Here is a 20,726-nt window from a genome sequence, read left to right on the forward strand (position 1 = left end):
GATATTCTATTTTATTAAACTAAAATTAATGTATTATTTTACATAATATGTATACCAATTTTAAATTAAATATATTTTTAATTGTTAAAAATTCTATAATGATATAAAATAAGACTAATTTAAAGTATATAAGTAGATATAAATTTTGTTTTATAAATTCATTTTATGAGATTGAGTTAGACTTAAATATACTTCTTAACATGATATCAGAGGTAGACCGATTTTATGAAGTTGAATTAAACTTAAAAATATCTTAAAAGTTATTTAAAAAATAAAATTATATATAGTAAGAATTTATTAGGTAGGAGTGGAATTGTGATAGTTACAGCTATGACTGTTGACTTATAGGATAAGAGACACAGATGTTCGCCCCAAGCATTTCCATCTTCCTTAACAGTCGCTTATGTTTTCTTTCATTCCTTCCTTATTTCACTTTCTTGCCCTTCTGCTACAAACAAAACCATATTTACATGTATAAGAAAGCCCAAATACCATAACAAAATAAATTATTATATTTTTAGAAGAAAAAAAATATTAAATGAACGAAAAAAAATTATATAAGTAAAAGTATTGTTTCTGTTCGTAAAATTCCAACCATTTCAACTAATTTAACTGTAATTTTTGTCTTTCTTTAAAATTTAACTTTGCAACTTCTTCCACACTCATACAAATCCTATGTGCTTTTGAAAGTATATATTTTTTTTTTCTATGGGAAGTTAACCTTTTGGACACTCTCAAAGCATAATGTCCACATAATATATATTTAAAATAGACCTTAAATTTAATATAAATTTTCTGTGTTCTGTGTGTTTTTGAACACAGCAATAAAAAGTATTAATTATTACCATTGATTTAAAATATGTATGAGGGCTGTGTTGATCACAAACTCATATGAAGAGGTACATGGTTGAAGTTGATGAAGTGAAGAAGAAAAGAGATATGCATTTACCTTTATTAATCATCTTCTTAATCAAATCAACCACATAATTGTTTCACATTTTACATTTATATATTTTGGTGACATTCAATTATAAATCTTATATTTTATAAGATATTCAATTTTCTTTTTTTTATCTGACTTAATACAATATTTAAATTCATATTTGAATTAATAACAATAAAAACTCATGGTAGAAAAGAAAAATGAGTTTCATGAATAATTAATGTATTCCTAAGAAGCCAAAACAATACTATTAATTAATTATTAAAATATTTTGTGAATGATCTTTGTCTCTCACCAAAATCTACAAAAGATAATAAAAAAAGAGAGACTAATGAGCTATTGTTTCTTCTTTTTTCTCTGTTTCCATTATGCAACCTTCCTTTCTATCACTTTATTCTCTCATATTATTATAAACAAATTTTGCTGGCAGTGGCACCCTCTTCCCAGAGTCAGTTTGAAGCATTGATAGAAATGATTTCTATTTTGGGGCTACATAGACAGATACAAATTATTTATTTATGATCATATATGAACGCAATGATTGATTAATTAATCTTTCTAATGAATACTTGACTAATTAACTAAACATTAATCACATGCATATACTGCACATTCATTCACATACACAGACAATATAATCATTTCTTTTTTGTTAATTAGCATCATCAAATAATGAAACAAAGACATTGCAAGCATGTTGTTTTTTAACTTTCGATTCCACCTAATGGTTTCACCTCAAATGCTAAGGCAATTGTCAGTGACAAACATGAGTAAACAGTAGATTTCCTCATGAATAATGGTAAACTTATTACAAGTTATGTTAATTTTGGATTTATGATGTAATTTTGTTAGATTTACCGTGTTTGAAAATTGAAGATGAAGAACATAAGAAAAGAACATGAGACATAAAAATATGAATAAGATTCCTGTGACAGTTACATGTTGAGGGAGTGGTAGAAGAGTCATTGTGGCAGTTCCTATCTATTCCACTTCATTGAAAGCTAGTCCCACTTGAGCTTTCTTTCCACAAATCTATCTTGCATATCTTCAATGAAAACCTGAGTGTCACCAACTCCATCTTTCAGTTTCATCTTTCACATACACTTAAAAATCCACTTCTTCTAGTGCTTCTAATCCAACCCACCACCAACAAATTCCTATTCAAACTCTGTCTTCTGCATGTAACTCTACCAATCTTTAGAACAATCCAGTCTCTGAATTTCTTGAGTCCTTTTTATCAATCAAGGGCTACAGACAAAATCCCAAGTTTAAGAGGTACCCCTAGTGTTTGTTTTTCTGTCATCTATTCTGAATTCCCACATTTGTGTTTGTTTCCGGGATGCATTTTTTGTCCTTTTGTTATTCTGATTTGGATTCTTTGTATCTTCTTTTGCTGGATTGCGTGTGTTTTCAATAAAAATCAAGCTCATCTTATATGGGTCTGTGTTGAGAATTAAGATCCAATGTCATTCTTTGTTGCTTTTTTTTTTTCTATTGTTGAGAGAAACTGTAGCATTGGATTATGAGGATTTGCGTGCAGGAGGAGGATACAGAAGAACAATGGAATGTTCATTGATGCTATATTATGTAGCTTCGTTTTCTTTCTACTTATCCATCTTATTTCAGGATAATAATCGTAAAGAAAGAGATGATGAAAAATGTGAGTCTAGATTTGTGTCAAACATTGCAAAACTGCAATGAATTCAAGTGTTCTTTCTGGTTTCTGTTAGTAGAGAATTTGTATTCAAGTTGAGAAATTGAAAATCGAGAGGTTGCAAGTAAATTGTTGCAGAGAATGATCATTAAGATGGATCAAGGGACACTGTTTACTCGAGTTACATCTGTCCTTAATAGTACTTTCATTTCAGAGAATGTCTACCTCTAGAATAAATACCAAAATCAAAGCGTAGCGATTATCTGAAATTCTGTGTAAAATCTATGATTTGAGTGTGTTAGCTTTTTTTGAATTGCAATGGCGTATACATATATATGCTCAGGAGTAGAAGCTATCAGTCCTTCCTGCAAAACAACATGGAGTTAGTCGAAAGTGTCGCATAAAGTGGATGAGAGATTTGACAGTTCTTTAATGATTTCATCTTTCACTGCCCAATGATTCCAATCTTGCAATTTAATGGGGTTAAGAATCTGATCTGACATAAAAACACTTATAAATACATGTTTGTTGTCTATATATAGTTATTTGATTCAGAAACTTTTACTGCTTGTCAACTTTAAACTCAACCTTTTTGTGTCACTATTTGTAGCACAATGGAATCTGACAATGGAGTTGCTATGGAGGACGAGAAACATGTTATTGGGGAAACAACTAATGAGAACATAAACAAGGAATCTGAAAACAGTTGCAATGCTGAAATTCAGACCAAGAATGAGGCATCTGAATCCACTGTAAAAGTTGAAGGGCTCAAATCTACAGCAAGTAGAAACTCAAAACTTGCCAAGGTACCTTTTGTGTTTCAGAATTGTGTCTTCAGTTGAACTATTAACGATCGCTTACAATTGCAATACACTGTACATGATCTGCCTTCTAAACTAATTCATGTGAACTTGGTTAGGAACATGGTGGCAAAGGTGATGTTGCTTCAAAGAAGAACAAATCTGTCACCAAAGACAAACCCAATTTGAAGTCCAAAACTTCACCTCAAACACACAGGCCAAACCTCTCCAAGAGCCTTTCTTTCCCAGCCAAATCAGCTGCTAGAGATGTCATGAAGAAAAGCATTAATGGAAATCTTGTGAAGACAGAAACTAAGCATGTTAATGGGGCCAGAGCTCAGCCTTCTATTCGTCGTTCAAGCAGGCTGACAAACAATGAAGTTAACTCAAAGGAGTCTGATAAAAACACTGGAAATTCAAACCATAAGACCTCTTTAACATCCATGACTAGCCCTAAAAGCTCTGAGGTACAAAAACTATTTTCCAACTCAGTTTCTTTCTTTGTGTAGCTTTGTAGCTTCTCTTCATTAGTCTCCTTGTTCATGACTTCTATTCTATCTACTAGATTGGAGAGTCTTCTCCAGTGGTGAATGTGGTTTCCAAGAACCTTACATCTGAGGCATCCTTGTAAGTCTTTGCTTAATTCTTCTTTATGTTTTGGCTAACTTATGGTGTTCAGGTTCTGTATCAATATATTTCAGTCTATGGTGAACTCAACTGTAGTGAACACTAAATACATTTAGGAGATTAGTCTACAATCTATATCTGTTTGCTGATGGGATTACCACCTTGTGGTTTTTTTACTTTATTGCAGACCTGTTGATCAGATTTCAACCCCAGCAAAAACTGAAAAACCAAATAAAGAGGACGATGATGCTCACTCCACAACTTCGTATGATTTTTGACACTACTACTTTCAGTTCACTATGTTGTCCTTGTGTGTCTGCCAATCTCATTAGGATTTGAGTAATGTTTCACATTGAAAATGTCATACTTCTTTTTCCTTAGCTAAAATGTTCATGAAATTTTGTTTATGTGCTATCAGAAGTCATACTCCTCGAAGGAGAAGCAGTGGTTCTGGATTTTCCTTCAGATTGGAAGAAAGAGCAGAAAAGAGGAAGGAGGTGATTGTTAAAACCTTGCAGCCTATTGAAGTTAATATTGAATATTCCAGACATTAATCCTGTTTTCTCCTTTCCCCTCAGTTCTTCTCAAAGTTAGAAGAGAAAATTCAGGAAAAGGAAGCAGAGAAAACTAATCAGCAAGAGAAATCAAAGGTGTCAAAACCAACAACTAAATGAATTCAGTAATTTATGTTCCATGTGGTTTGAGCTCCCATTACCAGGTTATCATTTTTTTTTTCATTTTTTCTTCTGATTTTCTGGCAGGAAAACCAGGAGGCTGAGATCAAGCAATTGAGGAAGACTATGACATTCAAAGCCACTCCAATGCCAAGTTTCTACAAGGAACCTCCTCCAAAAGTTGAATTGAAGAAGGTAATTTAACCACCACATGCTCACACAGCTGTTAAAGCCCTTTAATGTTTTTGTTTTTCTAAACCTTTTGTGGCAACAGAAGGTCACTGTCATAGTAATACAAAAGTAGGTTCATGTTATGGAAGCAATTCTTAATTAGAGAACCTTTTACATTCATTTTTTTGATGTATTTTATCAACCAATTAGATACCTATAACACGCCCAAAATCTCCTAAGCTTGGAAGGAACAAAGGATATGTTGTGAACCATTCAGATGATAAATCTTGCTCTACTCCTCATGCAAAACAGCAACAAAATGATTCAACCAAGGCAAAGGTAAAGGGTACTAATAAAGAAGTGATTTCAAAGAAACCAATCAGAAAAACTCAAGCCAAGCTGCAGTCTCAGGAAACTGCAATTGGAAAAACTGAGAATAATTCTGTGAAGCCTACTAAAATCAACCAAGATGTCAAAGCAGGCACAGGAAACAATAAAGAATGCCATGATCCTCCAGTTTGCAATTCTGAATATCAAGATGACATGGAGCTAGAATCCAAAACTGAGCTTACTCAGAATGATGCACTGGTCTTAAATTCATCCACACCCGAGATTGTATCATACGAGGTTACTGTGGGAGTGTAGATTCACATATATAGCCAGAGAGTATTTATATAAACATAGGACTCCTTGTTACCAGTTATTTCATTGTTGTTGTGAATATAGAGATTGTTTCATGTTCATTATAATCTTGTATTGCACTTCAAGATAGGTTGCTTGTTGTTATATTGAACTGTTGCTGTTTGTAATGAATATTTTGTTAATTCATTATTTACCAAACTGTTCATGTGTCTTGCCTATGATTAAGTAAACATTTTTACTAAAAGACAATTTCTTGTTGCTTCCCATGATGAAAACAAATGCAAGAGGGTCCCCTTCCATGTTACTTGTAAGGATAACTCTCATCCATCACATAAATCAAACTAAAAAGGAAAATACTGAACTTGTAGGCAATGTTCAAGGAAAAACTGCTTTGGATTTGGCTTAAGTTTTTATACTGTGTTTATATATGCCTAAAGTTGGCTTAAAAGTTGCATAGATTTATTTGATGAAATTCAACTATGGATATTGCTTCCAATTTTGCCGATAGTTAATGCATACTCGAGAAAAATTAATTAAAAACCATTGACACATAGAGAACATAGAGTTATTTAAATAAAGGCACCTTAAAGAATTACTAATAAATTTGGAATTGATAGAATTAAAATAACTCTTGAAGAAAAGAAAAGACTCAAATTTTACTTCTAAACTGTTTTTTAACCCTTTTTTAAATAGTAACACCCAAACATAAATTGTCTTACTTCAAAATCATTTTAACAAGAACCACTTTTTTTTTCAACTAACATGGTTCTTTAAACCTTTCCCAGGTTGAATATAAAACCAAACATGGCGTTAGTGTATATATAATTTCAGGTTGAATCATAATTCACATGCTAAAAATTGATTTTAAGTTGAAAAACTTTAAAAGAAAAACAAAGAACAAAATTTTACTATTGCTTTTAATGCAAAAGCACAAACATTACATATATCACTTCGGTACTGAAATCAGTTTATCAGTTATTTATTCATACTATTACATTATTTATTATATTGTTGTATATGGTTGTTTTAATTGTCAAATTATTATTGTTCTCACAAGAATCAATTTTACAAATATCAATTTCATCCAAAATTGACCATACTAATAATCATACAAATACTAATACACGCTCGATGTCTTGCAAACCAAAACTAATATGATCTGTCAGCAGATACTTGCCATTTTTTCTTTCAAATATATTGCTGGGAAAAAGAAGCCTAAGAAATAGGCATCGCTTCAGTAAAGGAATTTGGAATTCTGTCATTTTTTTCATGTGGTTGTCCCCATCCTGACATGAGCTCAGAAGAAAATCCAATGGACATCTTCAGAGCCTTCTACATATGTTTGGCACAAAATATTACAAACTGCCAGTTAATGGGACAATATTTTAGATTTTTTTTTATAACTACAATATTTTGGAACAATATCAATTTTGCATTCATCACTCCTTCAAACCAGCATAGAACATAAAGAAATCTGATTTCAGTGTTGCTTGAGGCTTAGTATTATTGTCATTGCATGTGATAGTTATAAACACACTCCATTGAATGGTAATTTTTCAATTCATCATTGGCCTATTTATGAACAAACTCCAACATTTGGCCTATTTGTTGTCATGCCCCACTTTGGGCAGAGATATGGGGTGCCCGGCCGAGTGGTACAACAAGATCCTTCAAAATCTCATATTCTTCTATACCTATTTGAGAACCACTCAAAACCTGTTTCACCAAATCAATAACAGAACAATGGTTAACAGATATAAAAGCGTAGTTCAAAATTATACATCAAAGTCTGACATGACAAAACAGATAAAACAACAAAAGAAAATGATATCATCATTAGCCTCCAAATTCCATCTTATATACGTATTTTTGCAACCCCAACACTCGTACACGTAGGAATCAAATTAAAAGGAAAAAAAAAAAATAGCCTGGCATTACAAGATGCGAAGCCATTGGAGTGCAAACAAGAATTTCAAGTCCACAACCATGGTAGGAGAACCACAGTAGACGAACTAAGTTATGGAATAATAAATGTGACGGTATCAAGTCTAAAGCTGAAGGAGACAAAAGCACATGATGGTGGCTAATTTGCGTAGGGTTTATGTTGCTAAGCTCCCATTTAAACCATAAACAGAAAACATAACATCTGTAAGGAAGTGCAGATGAAAAGTAACCAGATTTAGCAAATGAATAATAGAGATATTAAATGTTAATTGAACTACCCCAATCAAAAGATCGGTGCATAACAAGAGTTTGTCCCTCTTTGGCCGTAATATTTATACAATCCAACATAAATATGTAATGTTTCATGCACATCAAACAGATTACTTCTATAATAATGTATATAAAATAGTAAGTATGATCTAAACAAAGGGTCCCTTACCTTGTGAAACAAAGACCTCCTATCCGTCATGTATGAGATAAGAGCAGGTATTCTACAAACGGACAATGCATCAACAAACAAAAGAGTAACCACTTGCCATTGCTTTGTTCTGAAAGGTGGAAGTGCATCCACAAATGACATTGTCTCCAGCAAGCATGCCTAAAAAAAAGTCCTTAGAACTAACATATAACTCATCAACACACAAACAAGTCATCAGGTAATATAAGACTACTATCAATACAGATATGAGGTTTACATCTCAAACCTGTCTGCAACTCGTAGCCTTAATTAAACCCATGATTTCTTACATTTCTAAAAAAAAAAAAAAAAATGCTTGGACCCAATATGTGAGGGATGTATAGTTGCCAACCTCGCCTTTGCAACAAGAGGCTGATGTGATGACTTTTTGCACCAAGACACCCTCTACTTCCACAAATTTATAAACTGATTCTCAAAATTATATTTCATCTTCTCAGACAATAAGGTAAATTTTAAAATGGAAGAGCCCTACTAATTGTCAATCTAAAGCAGTTAAAGTGGTGCAGATGCTAAATCAATGTAACAGGGATAAATCAATTTAGTATTTGCTTCCAGCATTGAGAAGTCAATATTTGTTACGTGCTAAAGACCAATTCAACTTGGTATCTTCCAATTATTGCAGATTTCCCCTGAATTGAGCCACTTAAAGATTAAGGAATTGAAATTGTACGGAGGAAGTAAATGAGTACAGGGTGAACACCTCATTCCTAAGCAATTTATATTCTTTTCAATCACATGTACTATTTATCCTTCAGACTCATTACCTTAACTTCTATGTGACTCTTATTTCAAGCAATACCCAAATCAATTTGCACAAAGATTATACGATATGATTTTGCCTTTTCCACCGTTTAAAAGTCCATTTTAGCATCATACTTTGATTTCCTATTTTGTGAGTGTGTGAGACTTTGTACATGTTTTGGTGGAAGAGAGATTATGAACATAAGTCCCAATGAATAATATAAGTATACCTCATCAGACCTCCTAGAGTATAATAGAACTGCAATGACTTAATGGACAACCGTACTAATATAAACCACAACAACACAGATAACTTAAAGGTCTTACCATCCCTTGCTCCAAGGTGGATATTGGTATTGGCAGTCCAAGCCCAGCAACAAGTGCAGGAAAAGCTCGAGCAAGACAACCTGCTAATGTTTGCTTTATTTCAGATGACCGACCATCTGACAAGACAACTTTGCAAGGATATTCTCTCCCATTGACTGATAGGTATTCTTCATGAAAACTTTCATCCCTTCCATATATATATGCCAAAGAGGATGATGTCATCCACGAAAAGACGGCATTCCACATAGTTGCAAAAGGTGATAACTGAAGTTATGCAAAAAGTATAAAAGCCGCAAGGTGTCTTAGAATATTCCATGAAAACTAAAATAGACTGGCATTTTCTAAAAAATTTGACAAGACTTACAGTCAAACTGAAACCCTCTGGTGGAGCATCAAACCATGAGTCATCAGATTCAAAGAAATCAATGTCCGAAACTCCAGGCTTTCTTGGCCATTTCAGAGTAACTGAATCATTTTGTAGTATATCATCATCCTCTATAGTACCTTCCTCAACAGCATCATGTGGCCGAGGCAATATAGTAATTCCAGCTTCAGAAACTGCATAAGATTCATTGATAGATGAAAAACCGTTTGGAAACCAATTAATATTTAAATAGATAACTCGTAAAAGAAACAGTAATTACCAGCATCAATGACGTCTGAGTCTCCAGATGCAACTGCTTCTGATGCTTGGCTTAATGCAATTGCACAAGCTTCTGCCGATGCTTGACGTAGCATATCCTCATCATCAGCAACATCTACGTTACCTAGTGACTCATATTCTTTTCTAATATCTCCAAATTCTTTAACCTCACAAAGATCTTTATTCCCAGCACCATTGATTTTCTCATCCGCCCAAGTAACAGTGCGGTTAGGTTTCTTTTGACCAGCAGATTTAAGGGAAGATTTGAGTTTAGTCTCACACGATCCACCCACTTTTTCTACTTGGAATTTCTCTTTAACATTGTCAGGATCAAAATTGGAAGTGGAAGCACCACCATTAACAGTAACTCTACTTGTCTCCCCTTTACCTTGAACTGATTTCCTTGAGGAATTATGCTTTTCCTGATCATATTGTCTTTCTGATATGGAAACAGAATGTGAATCTTTCTTCTTACTAGCCAGATTGGGAGAGGATTGGACCACTGCTTCATATGATTTGGATACTTCTTTCTCTTTTTCTGAGGTACCTAAATTTAAACCACTCTTAAAAGATGAAGACAGATCTTGAATGCTATCCTCATCTTTCCTGACAATTTGAAGGCCAACCTTTTCAGGTTGCCTGTTTACAGCTATTGTGTCTGTTTGACCTGGGGATGCTTTTGAAACACTATACTCATCTTGCATAATAATAGTACTCACGAAGTTCATCTCATTGTTAATTAAATCTTTGTTATTGAATGACTTGCCATGACCAGCTTTGGACCCTGCAATTTACAAGCAAAGCTCACTTTGTTAAAGCTCACTTTGTTGAAATGCAAAAAAGGATAAGAATCGGTAATTACACTGTTCCATTTCACAGAAATTAAGTCCTCAGTTTCACCTTCACAGTCTAGGTCATAAATCATCCATAGGCCTAAGAATAAACAGGATAATAAACAAGATACTCCTAAGCAAGTAATAACATAGGGCTATCTCATTATCTATGGTTTCTCACTATTACCTAGAATACCAGAAAATCCTAACCTTTTTTAACACTTTTCCGTGAACCCTTAGATTCACGCTCCCTTGGTTTTGGCACATATCCCTCAATTGCATTTGATGGTCCAACCCACTCCTCCAGAGACACCTCCCCACTGCTTGTTACAGTTTTCTCCTGAATTTTCAAATCGGACAAACCTACATCTCCATCCTTTCCCACATTTTCTGTCTGTTCCAGATTCAAATTCTCAAATAACTTAAGTATGTTGTTTATCTTTTCTGGGTTTAAAGCTGAGCATCTCTCCACTTGCAAGCTCCCAGCAAAAGCTTTGCTGCTAACAACACAATTCGAAGAACAAAACAGGTAAGTCTCTTGTAGGTCATAGACCTTGTGCTCCTTCAGTGATATCCGGTATCTACCCTTTCGAGGGCGCTCAGACGGCAAAGCATTGCAGCAGAGTGGGTAACCACACACGTTTGTGATGGACCGTTCAGTTACAATATCTTCATAGTCACTCCTTGACATCAAAGATCCAGCAGCAAACAGCTGATCTTCATTTTGAATGCCTTCAAGGAGTAACGTTTGCAATTTGAAAACTGCATCTTTGACAGAAACAACTTTGTCCTTTGCCATTGAACAGAAGCTTCAGAACCAAATATCTAGAACTGCATCATGCACAAAGCACACTAGAATAAATTCCTTCAACAATTCAACCTAATAAAATTCAAACTCACAACAAAACCGTAATTCAGTTAAAGTACACAATCGAGAAAGGAAAAGAAATCATTGCATTGAAAATCAAGTGCACGTTTGGATTAAACTTGCAAACATAAGTTTTAATCAACATTAAGTCAGCAAACTGAGTTGTCAAAACTAGCACAAGTCTTAGCTTCTACAAAATCGAGTTTTCATGAAAAATGTTAATGCCTAAATGTGCTTTTGAAGGTAATCGAATCCAATATGTTACAAATCTGATTTCACTCTCCAAACTGAATTGGAAGCAATCCAAACTGAAAACCAAATACAAGAAACAACATCAAAAGAAAAAATATATTTTGAACCATTTTATGAGAACCCTCATTACTCATGATAGAACATGTCCAATATCTGTACACAAATTCTCATCAAAATAATTACAAGGGTGAAGGTGGATAGGCTTAAAATTCTTCCCCAAGACTCACTCTCATAAAACAACAAAATTTAAGCAAATGAAAAACAGAAAAATGAAACCACCCTTTTCTTGTAAGGTGTAAAAGCAAAGTTTTTAAAGAGAAAAGAAAATAAATCCTCTTTAGAGTACCACTGTTCATTCTATTTCAATTCATCCATCAAACACAGTTAACACTTTACTAGAAGTACACATTCAATATCCTACAACACATCACATTCGCAAAAAACCAGAAAAATTTCCATACAAGTCCCAATTTATTCAACAATAAAGTGATAAATCATAAATCAAGTCACCATGTACAACTGAACTCGAAATTCGATAGCATGCACAAAAAAAGTGGTCACAGAAGAATTAAGAGGAAGGGTATTGAAGAAACTACGATTAGGTGCAAACAGGAGAAAGAAAAAGATTTTGGGTTAAAAAATGTTTCGCTTCTTCCTCAGTTCAATTTTTTTCTTCTTCAGACAACAGAGTTGGAGAAAAACGGTTCCATAGAACAAATTAGGGACTGGGGTTCTAGCTTCTAAGTATATTCATATTGAATAGTCAAATCCCTATGTGGCTTTGGTCATACTCAAAATAAAAATAAAAATGTATCAATCGGAGTGGCAATGTGTGTCAGCCCAGCCCATTTAGGACCGTCCCGTACTTGGCTCGCAAAATGGATTGGGCTAACTCACCCTGCTTTAAAAATGCAGGCTGAACATTCTGACCCGTCCCACGTTGCTTTTGGCCCACAGGCCGTCCCACTTTTCATGAGTAAAATTACATTTAAAATCAATAACACATTTAGTTGTAAAATCAGAAAATACATTAAATGACTTCATCATATTTGGTACAGATCCACTAAAGGATACAACTTCAAACACTGTACATCAGATTTTCTCTTATCATCCATCCCCATGTACCCCTTAAATATAATCTTAAATATATTACACAACAACTACAAATGTAAACTTCCATATATCCAAGGAAGCTTCAAAAGATATGCAAAAATCATGCATCAAATTACATGTGATCAACACTGTCACCACAACATTGTCTCACATATACACTTGAATCATATACTAATAATTGTTGGAGGTTCATTTTCGCGACAGTGAAATTGTCCATTGGAAGAAGAATTAGATAAGACCAAATAAGAGGTAGCAATCATTGCATGCTCTTAGTGAAGAACTTCAAACGAAACTCTCAATCAAAAAGGTAAGAACTAATGTATATTGACTAGTATAAATAACCAAAGAGTTGCAGCGATATGCACTTATAGGACTCATTATGAACTCATAAAAATCACCGTAGTAATCATAAGCGCCATACACTGAAAACCATTAATGAAAAATGATTTAAGTGTCACTTTCAATCATACCGATCATTTTGATCATAAAAATCTAGGAAAAGAAGTAAAAATTCTCATCGATGAATTTCAGAAAAAATGTTTAACTTGTATTCACATCATGCAAATGTGAAAACAGAAACCTGTCATGTTCAAGTAGTAATTGGGAAACTGTGCATGTCCTTGCCCTTTATAATAAATACCACAGCCTTGTATAATTCAAGAAATATAGATTGCTAGTACTGTGGTTGCACTTGAGGAACTTCATATAGAGTTTAGGAATTTTCTTTATGGAATTAAAATAAGTGTTTGGTTAATCATGAAGAGCAACAAGACGGTTAAGGCACCTAACCATTCCTTAAGTTTGGAAACTTTAGACATCAATCTGAAATTGGGATTCAGGACAAGAAAAACCAAAGGAAATGTCCGACTTTGCACTAACCGCTAGCTGGACTGATAACTACCATATGCCATCAACTAAGGAACGAAAGGTATGCATTGTACAACATTAACTTTTTTAAATAGCTTATACTGTAATGAAAATGTTTCTTGTAATCATTAGAAGGAGGGAGGAAAGATTGAAAATTCACTGGGACTAACCTGTACGTTACATTCTTGTGGAATTACACTTGCTCACTAATATTCAGCTCAATTGCTTTATTTTTTAACATTTGAAGTCTGTCATTATATAACTTATTCCTACTGCTACTCACAACTTTGAACTTAGATTTTGGCAAGGTAGGATCTAATCTCTTAATGGCAGCTGAAAAAGCCTTAAGTTGGAGAGTGTCTACATGTAAATGAAAAAAATGTCAAATTAACAAAGGCTCAAACGAGCCGCACAAAAAGGTTTTACCTTTTGTGTACAAGATTGATAGGAAAATGCCCACCTATAAAACAATGATAATTGAACCTGGCTGGGAGGGAGGGAGGAGACGCCGCTGGCTGGCTGGGAAGTGAGGGAGGCGCCGCCGCTGGCTGGGGAGGACCGTAGCTGCTAGGGTTGCTCAGCCGCTGACTGTGGGACCGCCGTGTTACTGCTGGAAGGGTGGCGCCGCTGGCTGGGGACCGTGGTGTTGTTGCTGCCTCGTCGTCGAGCGTGGTTGGCGTTTGGGTTTCAGAGGGAAAGGGAAAAACGGGTTTCAGAGAGGAGCATCGTTCTTGAGTGCACCCTGAAGCTGCGGATTATTCCAACCATAACTTTCAAATATTTATATTGTATGTGTATATATTTTAATTAAATAATAATTTAAACAAATTAAACTAAAAACTTAAAATTAGAAAAAGAAGAGAAATACTTTAGACGAGAAAAACATAAGATATGTTTGGATAAAGAAGTTAGAATAACGAATAAAAAGGAAAACAATGATGGATTATTATGTGCAATTTGTTAATCTTTATTTTTACAAAAATACATATATTACTAAAAATATATATTTATAAATGATTTACAGTGAGTTTTATATATAAAAAGAAATCAATACTCAACTCAATAAACAATGAATTTGATCGGTTTGATCCAACTATTTAAATATTGCATTTGTATCTAGTAATTTATTATTTGCAAGAAATGAAATTATATAATAGGAATAACTAATTCATGAATTTGCTTTACAATTTGAGAAAACCGTTTATTATTATTTAGATAATAATACTTTGATAACATTTTAATATCATTTAAGTGTATTGGTCTAAAATTATTCTAGAATCAAAAATAATAATTAAAAAAACTATCATAAATCAATCACAAAATGATTAGTATTAAAATATTATCAAAATATTATTATTTTTATTATTTTGGACATTAATCATTTAAACATTGAGTAGAGTTGTCTAAAGACTTTAAATCACTTCACAAAGTTTTCATAAAAGTCTTTAAAAAAAGGTGATTAAAGTTTGATGTATTTTATCTACCACTTAGATACCTATAACACGCCCAAAATCTCCTAAGCTTGCAAAGAACAAAGGCTATGTTGTGAGCCATTCAAAGGATAAATCTTGTTCTAGTCCTCAGGCAAAACAGCAACAAAATGATTCAACCAAGGCAAAGGTAAAGGAACTAATAACGAAGTGATTTCAAAGAAACCAATCAGAGAAACTCAAGCCAGATTGCAGTCTCAGAAAACTGCAATAGGAAAAACTGAGAAGAATTCTGTGAAGCTGTTAAGCATATATTTTGTGATGTTTTTACAGGTTAATTGTGTCTTTCTTAGGAATTGTTTGAGTTAATTAGCTTATATTAGAGTAGATTCTCTTATTATACTAATTTCTCCTTTATGTTAGAATTAGTGTTAATACGACAATTTTAGCATTCTTTTAGGATTGTCTAAGTGGTTATTAGATTTTAGAATTTTAGTCTTGCATTTGTAGAAATTAGTACTTTAGTTTTAGTTAACTAGTCTAGGTAATCTAGTTTTAATAGGGGTATAAGCTCTAGTGTAGGTAGACTTCGTCTATTAGTTCTATACATTGCATTAGCTATTAGTTTTACTTAATTAGAGTCATAGTTAGTAAATAAGGTTAGTTTAGACTAATTAGAATCTAAGAGTAGAGATGTTTCAAGTTTTAGCTAAGTCTAGACTAGTTCATTAGCTTAAATATAGGTGTTTTTCATTGGCTTGGTATGACTAATTTGTGTAGTTTGTTTTGGCGCAGCAAAATTAAATCAAGGACAGCTAAAGGAAGTTGATTGAAGCTTGATAAAGAGCAAACCAGTGGAAAAACCAGCAGCATAGCAAATCTGGACAACTTTTTGGCCAAAAACAGAAGAGTTGACTTTTTTTCAAATCAACTCCTATGTTTGACCCAGGTATGGGATACCTTAGGAGGCATTAAAATGCACTTGTGCTGAGATGGAGAACCTTGGAAAGAGGACTCGAAGCTGACTCAACCAAACCTACACTTGAATAGTCAACCAAGCTAGTTGACTCTAGTTAGTTTATCTTGAGTTGCCCCTTCATATAGTTCTGCTTCTGATTCCTTTATTTTCATGTTATTAATGTAGGATTCAACATGGAGCTATTGCTCTGGGGCCAAACAATAGATCAGTTTACAGTATGAAGAATTTGACTCACCTATCGCAATGAAGTGGCCTAATAGATCTTATTGCTTCTCTATGTACAGGATGTAGTTAACATTTTGTCACATGAGGCATATCCTAAGCATTCACTATTCCTGATGGGCTGCACGCCACTGAGAACACTTACGGATTCCTGAATATAGTTATTATGGTACAGATAACATCCTGGCAATGCATGCATGCATGCATACTTGGGGCAATTCGATGTTTATAAACAAGACGGCAAATAGTATTAACCATATAGCGAGTGCTTCGATTCATAATGTGGCCATGCACTCGTTATTTTTCCTAGATGATTGTTACTTTCTTCAGGTTATATTCTTTCAATATGACGACATTAGAAGTAAATTAAAGCGAGAAACTACTATTGCATAAGTCCATCGATTTCCAAAGGTTATAAAAAGAAATCAAGTTACGAGCCTGCGTTTTCTTCTTAGTTCTGACTTTTGTTGCAATACAATGCGGGCTAAATCATTTTTACCTTCTCTGTTTAGCCCATAAGAAACCGTTCGGAAATTTATAGTACTTGGAACAATTCCACTGTCTAACATTTCAGAAATAAGTTGCATTGCTTCTTCAGACCTCCCAACCTTGCAAAGGCATGTGAGGAACATAGAATACGTTTTGAAATCAGGAAATGGTCCCTTTAGTTTCATAAGGTAGAAGATATTCCATGCATCAATGGGCCTACCCACGTTCATGTACCCACGTATAAGTGCAGAATATGTGACAATGTTTGGTTCATGACCTGACTGTTGCATCTCCTCAAAAGTCTCAATAGCTTTCTCTACTTGTTTCTCTTTAAAGAAATGAACCATCAGTGACGTATAAACATGGATGGTAGGTGCTATTCCCTTCTGTTTCATGGCATCAACCTTGGCCAATGCCTCTTCTAGTCGACCCTTACGTAATAGACCATGAACTATGCTTCCACAAGTTAGCTGCTCTAAACTAGACTTTTCTTCCCCAACCTCTTTAATTAATGCCAATGCTTCTTCCACTCTCCCAGCTCTACAAAGAGATCTGATAAACACGGAATAACTGAGATGGGCTGTGTACCCAAAATTCTGAAGTGAATCTGCACATCTCCTGGCCTCCAACACTCTACCAACTTCACATAAACAACCGAGGTAAGCTTCAATCAGTTCTTTGTCAGGGGTATATCCTGCACCAATCATCTCACAGTATGTTTCCAGAGCATCATCGACCTTCCTTCCTTTCCTCCCACAAAAGGCAATTATCAGATACTTGTATGTACTCCTATTGGGGCTATAACCATCAGCTTTCATTTCTTTGAAACAATTCATGGCCATCTCAGTCAGACCTGTCCGACCATAAAGCATTATCATGATTGTCCATGTTTCTGGTGTTATTGGATAACTATTTCTTCGCATTTCAAAGAACAAGCTGCGCATGTGCTTGAAATCTTTGCCAGAGCCTGCAATTTTCATTGCCATGTTGTAAGATTCTAATGTGTGTCGAAACCCAGATTGCTTTCCCACCCATGAAAAGAATTTTAGGACAGAGCCACCATGCATACTGCAACTTTGCAATATCTCTATAACAAGTTCTGGGGTGAAGCGAAATGTACTTCTCTCCAATTTTTCTTGGATTAGGGACCAATCTGTAGAGGATGAAAGTATCCTACAAATTTCATGGATATCTAGCTCCGCGCAAGTTTTAAGGTTTCGGTGTGTAGAGGAATAATCTATTTTTGACTTTGATAGGTCAACTTTAACATCCTTTTCCACCTTAATTCCCAAAGATACTTGTTTGTTTGACTCCTTGAGCTTTTCAGAATCAAGTGTGTATGCTTTACGCATCTGCTGGATTTTCTCCATCATAGTAAGCTCCCCCTTTTCCTCCATGTATGTTATAACCCAACGGAATACAGTATCTTGAATTTTAATCTTTGAAGCCTGCATTTCGTGAAATACTTTGACAATGTCTTCTGTTCTTGAACCCTTGCAAAGCTCCTTAATGAATACCTCATAGGATTTCCGAGTGGGCCTGATGTCTTGGCATTCCATACAACTAAATATTTTCCATGCTTCAGATATACGGTTGTGTGAAACATGACCTGCAACCATAGCTGTTATTGCCACAATATCTGGCTTAATTCCTTTTGCCAGCATCTCATCATACATCATGCAAGCTTCTTCATATCTACTCAATCTAAAGAGATGTTGAATCAGTTCGGTATATGTGGAAATAATAGGCACACAACCAGACTCTTTCATACTTTGAAATACTTTAAGCGCCCTGTCAACATCATTTCTCCCTAAATACCCATTTATGATAATCCCATGGATCTTCTCATCAACCATATCTCTTCTCTTCATAATTTCAACAATATGTAAAGCATCTGTGATCCTATCTGCCTTAAACAGTCCTCTAACCAAGTTCTCATAATTTTCAGGTTCAAGATCTAAATCTTTACTTTTGAGGTCCCGAACCAATTCCAAAGCCTCTTCAATCCTCCCAGAAATGCAAAAGTTCTTCAGCATACAGCTATGGACACGGTTTTCTGGCATCACAGACAACCGTATCATGTCATTTCCAAGTAATCTAACAGCTGCCACGTCTCCCGATCTTGCCATGCACTTCATGATTGTCTCATACAACCTCACATCACACACCATATCCTTCCTGACCATGTCAGTATAGAACTCCATAGCAATGTCTCCCTTCTCAGCACTGCAAAGTGAACAGATAATTGCGCTATATGAAACAGCATCCGGTTCACAATCACACCTTTTCATATTTTCAAAGGCCAACAATGCTTCACTAATTTTCCTTGCCTTACCATAGTGTGTGATAAGAATGGTCCACGTCTTAACATCCTTTTGGATTCCACACTCATCCATTTCTTCCACCAGTCTCTTCACCAACCCAAATTCCTTAGCTTCTCCAGCAATGTACAACATGGTATTATATGTCTGCGTCGTGTGACAATACCCATCCTTGAGCTTCAGCCAATTGAAAACCCTCAAAGCCAGCAGTGGTACCGTGAAGCACCTCTTCAACACCATGTCAAAAACCTCACTGTTCAACCCATAACTTAGATTCTCTAACCTCTCCTCCATAGAAGTGGAACTCTTTTCCCCTCTAACGATTTCAGTAATCTCATCCACTATCCGGCTTAGATCTTCCTTACCCATATTTCCCACCTGAGCATCTTCCAAAGAGCCAACATTCTGTGAGGAATTTTGACAAACACCTTTGGTGCAAGCTGATTGGTCCACGGAACCAACTTCAAAGTGGGGAGTTTCTAAAGGAAACAAAAACCCAGATGGTGATTGATCTGGGAACACGGTTTCTGCACCTAGAATCTGGGTGATCTCATTGAAAAGTGCACGAGAAGCATCAATATCTGAAGGAATGTTGGTGTTGGAAAGTTGTTGCTTTGTTTCTCTCCGAGGGTATGAAAGTTTTGCAGTGTTGGAAAGATTCAAAACGTGAGATCGTGAGTGGAGAAGGGGATTCAGGAATCGGAGCTTAGTTAATGATTTCATGGGTAACTTCAAAACAATGTTGTCACCTAAAAGACTGACAACATTTGTAAATATACTTTGTAACTTTTATAAATATTTGAAGTTATTCATTATTCGTTTACATGATTTTTTATTGCGATGAAGTTAAAGAAAAACAGAATTTAATTGTTTTCTATTATTTGAGAACTAATTCATTGATATGAAAGTATAAAATGGAAATTAAGTTTGTTAACTAAAAATGTCTTTTCATTAATTAAAGTATAATTTATCTTAATTCATTTTAAAATGTTATCTAAATTCATTAGAACACTATTATTGGTGAAGAAAGTTATAACATAAATCGAAAACTAAACGAGGCTGAAATTACTTAAATTCTCGATAGCTTGTATATTATGTTATTAAAAAATGTTAAAGATGTTTTAATTAAAATTTGTTAAGATATGTTAACAAAATGTTTTGTCATACAGTGGACAAAATTAGTTTCTTTTATCAATCCTTTAACATCTCTCTTTCAACATTGACTAAAACAATGTTATTTAAAAAACTTCTCCAATCAAATTTAAAAAAATTATAATTTCAAAAAAAAAACAATAACAATAATACTAAATTAATATTATTAATTATAAATATTATCATAAATATTTAAAACATCAAATAAATTTAACAAAATTTAATTAAAAAAATTAAATTTATACATTTTTAAAATTAAAAAACTAAATTAAACTAAAATTAAAAAAAATTATCTAATTTTTAATTAAAATTAAAAGATCAAAAACATATTTAAATCAAAATAATCATAAAATGTTTACTTAATATTAATTGAAAAATAACATGAACACCAATTAAAAGAATTTACTTATGTTAATCCTATTCTTATTATTATTGTAAAAGAAATACCTCAACTAGCATGAGCAAAAAAAAAAAGTCTTTGTAGTGTTTATCTTTGATAGGTGTTGCTAAGTTCGATTTATGTAAATAATAAAAAAAAAAACCATGTTTCACATTA

General features: G+C 34.1%; 3 protein-coding genes across 6 annotated transcripts; 1 reads left to right on the top strand and 2 right to left on the bottom strand.

The window, feature by feature from the left end:
• Window positions 1-1,878: 1,878 nt before the first annotated feature.
• Window positions 1,879-5,714, top strand: LOC106772856 (protein WVD2-like 4). 2 transcript variants are annotated; one of them, XM_014659468.2, is made up of 9 exons: window positions 1,879-2,218; window positions 3,208-3,403; window positions 3,517-3,864; window positions 3,963-4,024; window positions 4,212-4,289; window positions 4,443-4,521; window positions 4,603-4,674; window positions 4,786-4,893; window positions 5,080-5,714. In XM_014659468.2, the coding sequence occupies exons 2-9, from the start codon at window positions 3,212-3,214 to the stop codon at window positions 5,512-5,514; spliced, it is 1,374 nt and encodes a 457-aa protein (XP_014514954.1). In that variant the 5' UTR covers window positions 1,879-2,218; window positions 3,208-3,211; the 3' UTR covers window positions 5,515-5,714. The 2 variants fall into 2 exon arrangements, with proteins under 2 accessions (XP_014514954.1, XP_022640706.1); XM_022784985.1 differs by lacking the exon at window positions 1,879-2,218 and adding an exon at window positions 2,342-2,603.
• A 967-nt stretch (window positions 5,715-6,681) lies between these two features.
• Window positions 6,682-14,332, bottom strand: LOC106772222 (putative RNA polymerase II subunit B1 CTD phosphatase RPAP2 homolog). 3 transcript variants are annotated; one of them, XM_022785602.1, is made up of 8 exons: window positions 14,038-14,332; window positions 13,748-13,937; window positions 10,688-11,308; window positions 9,646-10,428; window positions 9,366-9,559; window positions 9,002-9,265; window positions 7,895-8,053; window positions 6,682-7,227 (listed from the first exon to the last, which is right to left on the bottom strand). In XM_022785602.1, the coding sequence occupies exons 3-8, from the start codon at window positions 11,274-11,276 to the stop codon at window positions 7,123-7,125; spliced, it is 2,094 nt and encodes a 697-aa protein (XP_022641323.1). In that variant the 5' UTR covers window positions 11,277-11,308; window positions 13,748-13,937; window positions 14,038-14,332; the 3' UTR covers window positions 6,682-7,122. The 3 variants fall into 3 exon arrangements, with proteins under 3 accessions (XP_022641323.1, XP_014513956.1, XP_014513955.1); XM_014658470.2 differs by lacking the exon at window positions 13,748-13,937 and having other exon boundaries at window positions 14,061-14,332; XM_014658469.2 differs by lacking the exon at window positions 13,748-13,937.
• A 2,301-nt stretch (window positions 14,333-16,633) lies between these two features.
• Window positions 16,634-19,741, bottom strand: LOC106770035 (putative pentatricopeptide repeat-containing protein At5g06400, mitochondrial). The gene has a single exon (XM_014655855.1). It carries the CDS (start codon window positions 19,739-19,741, stop codon window positions 16,634-16,636), a length of 3,108 nt encoding a protein of 1,035 aa, XP_014511341.1.
• Window positions 19,742-20,726: the final 985 nt, after the last annotated feature.

The sequence above is a fragment of the Vigna radiata genome, chromosome 8, assembly GCF_000741045.1.
Source record: "Vigna radiata var. radiata cultivar VC1973A chromosome 8, Vradiata_ver6, whole genome shotgun sequence".
In the NCBI taxonomy this organism is placed as follows: Eukaryota; Viridiplantae; Streptophyta; class Magnoliopsida; order Fabales; family Fabaceae; genus Vigna; species Vigna radiata.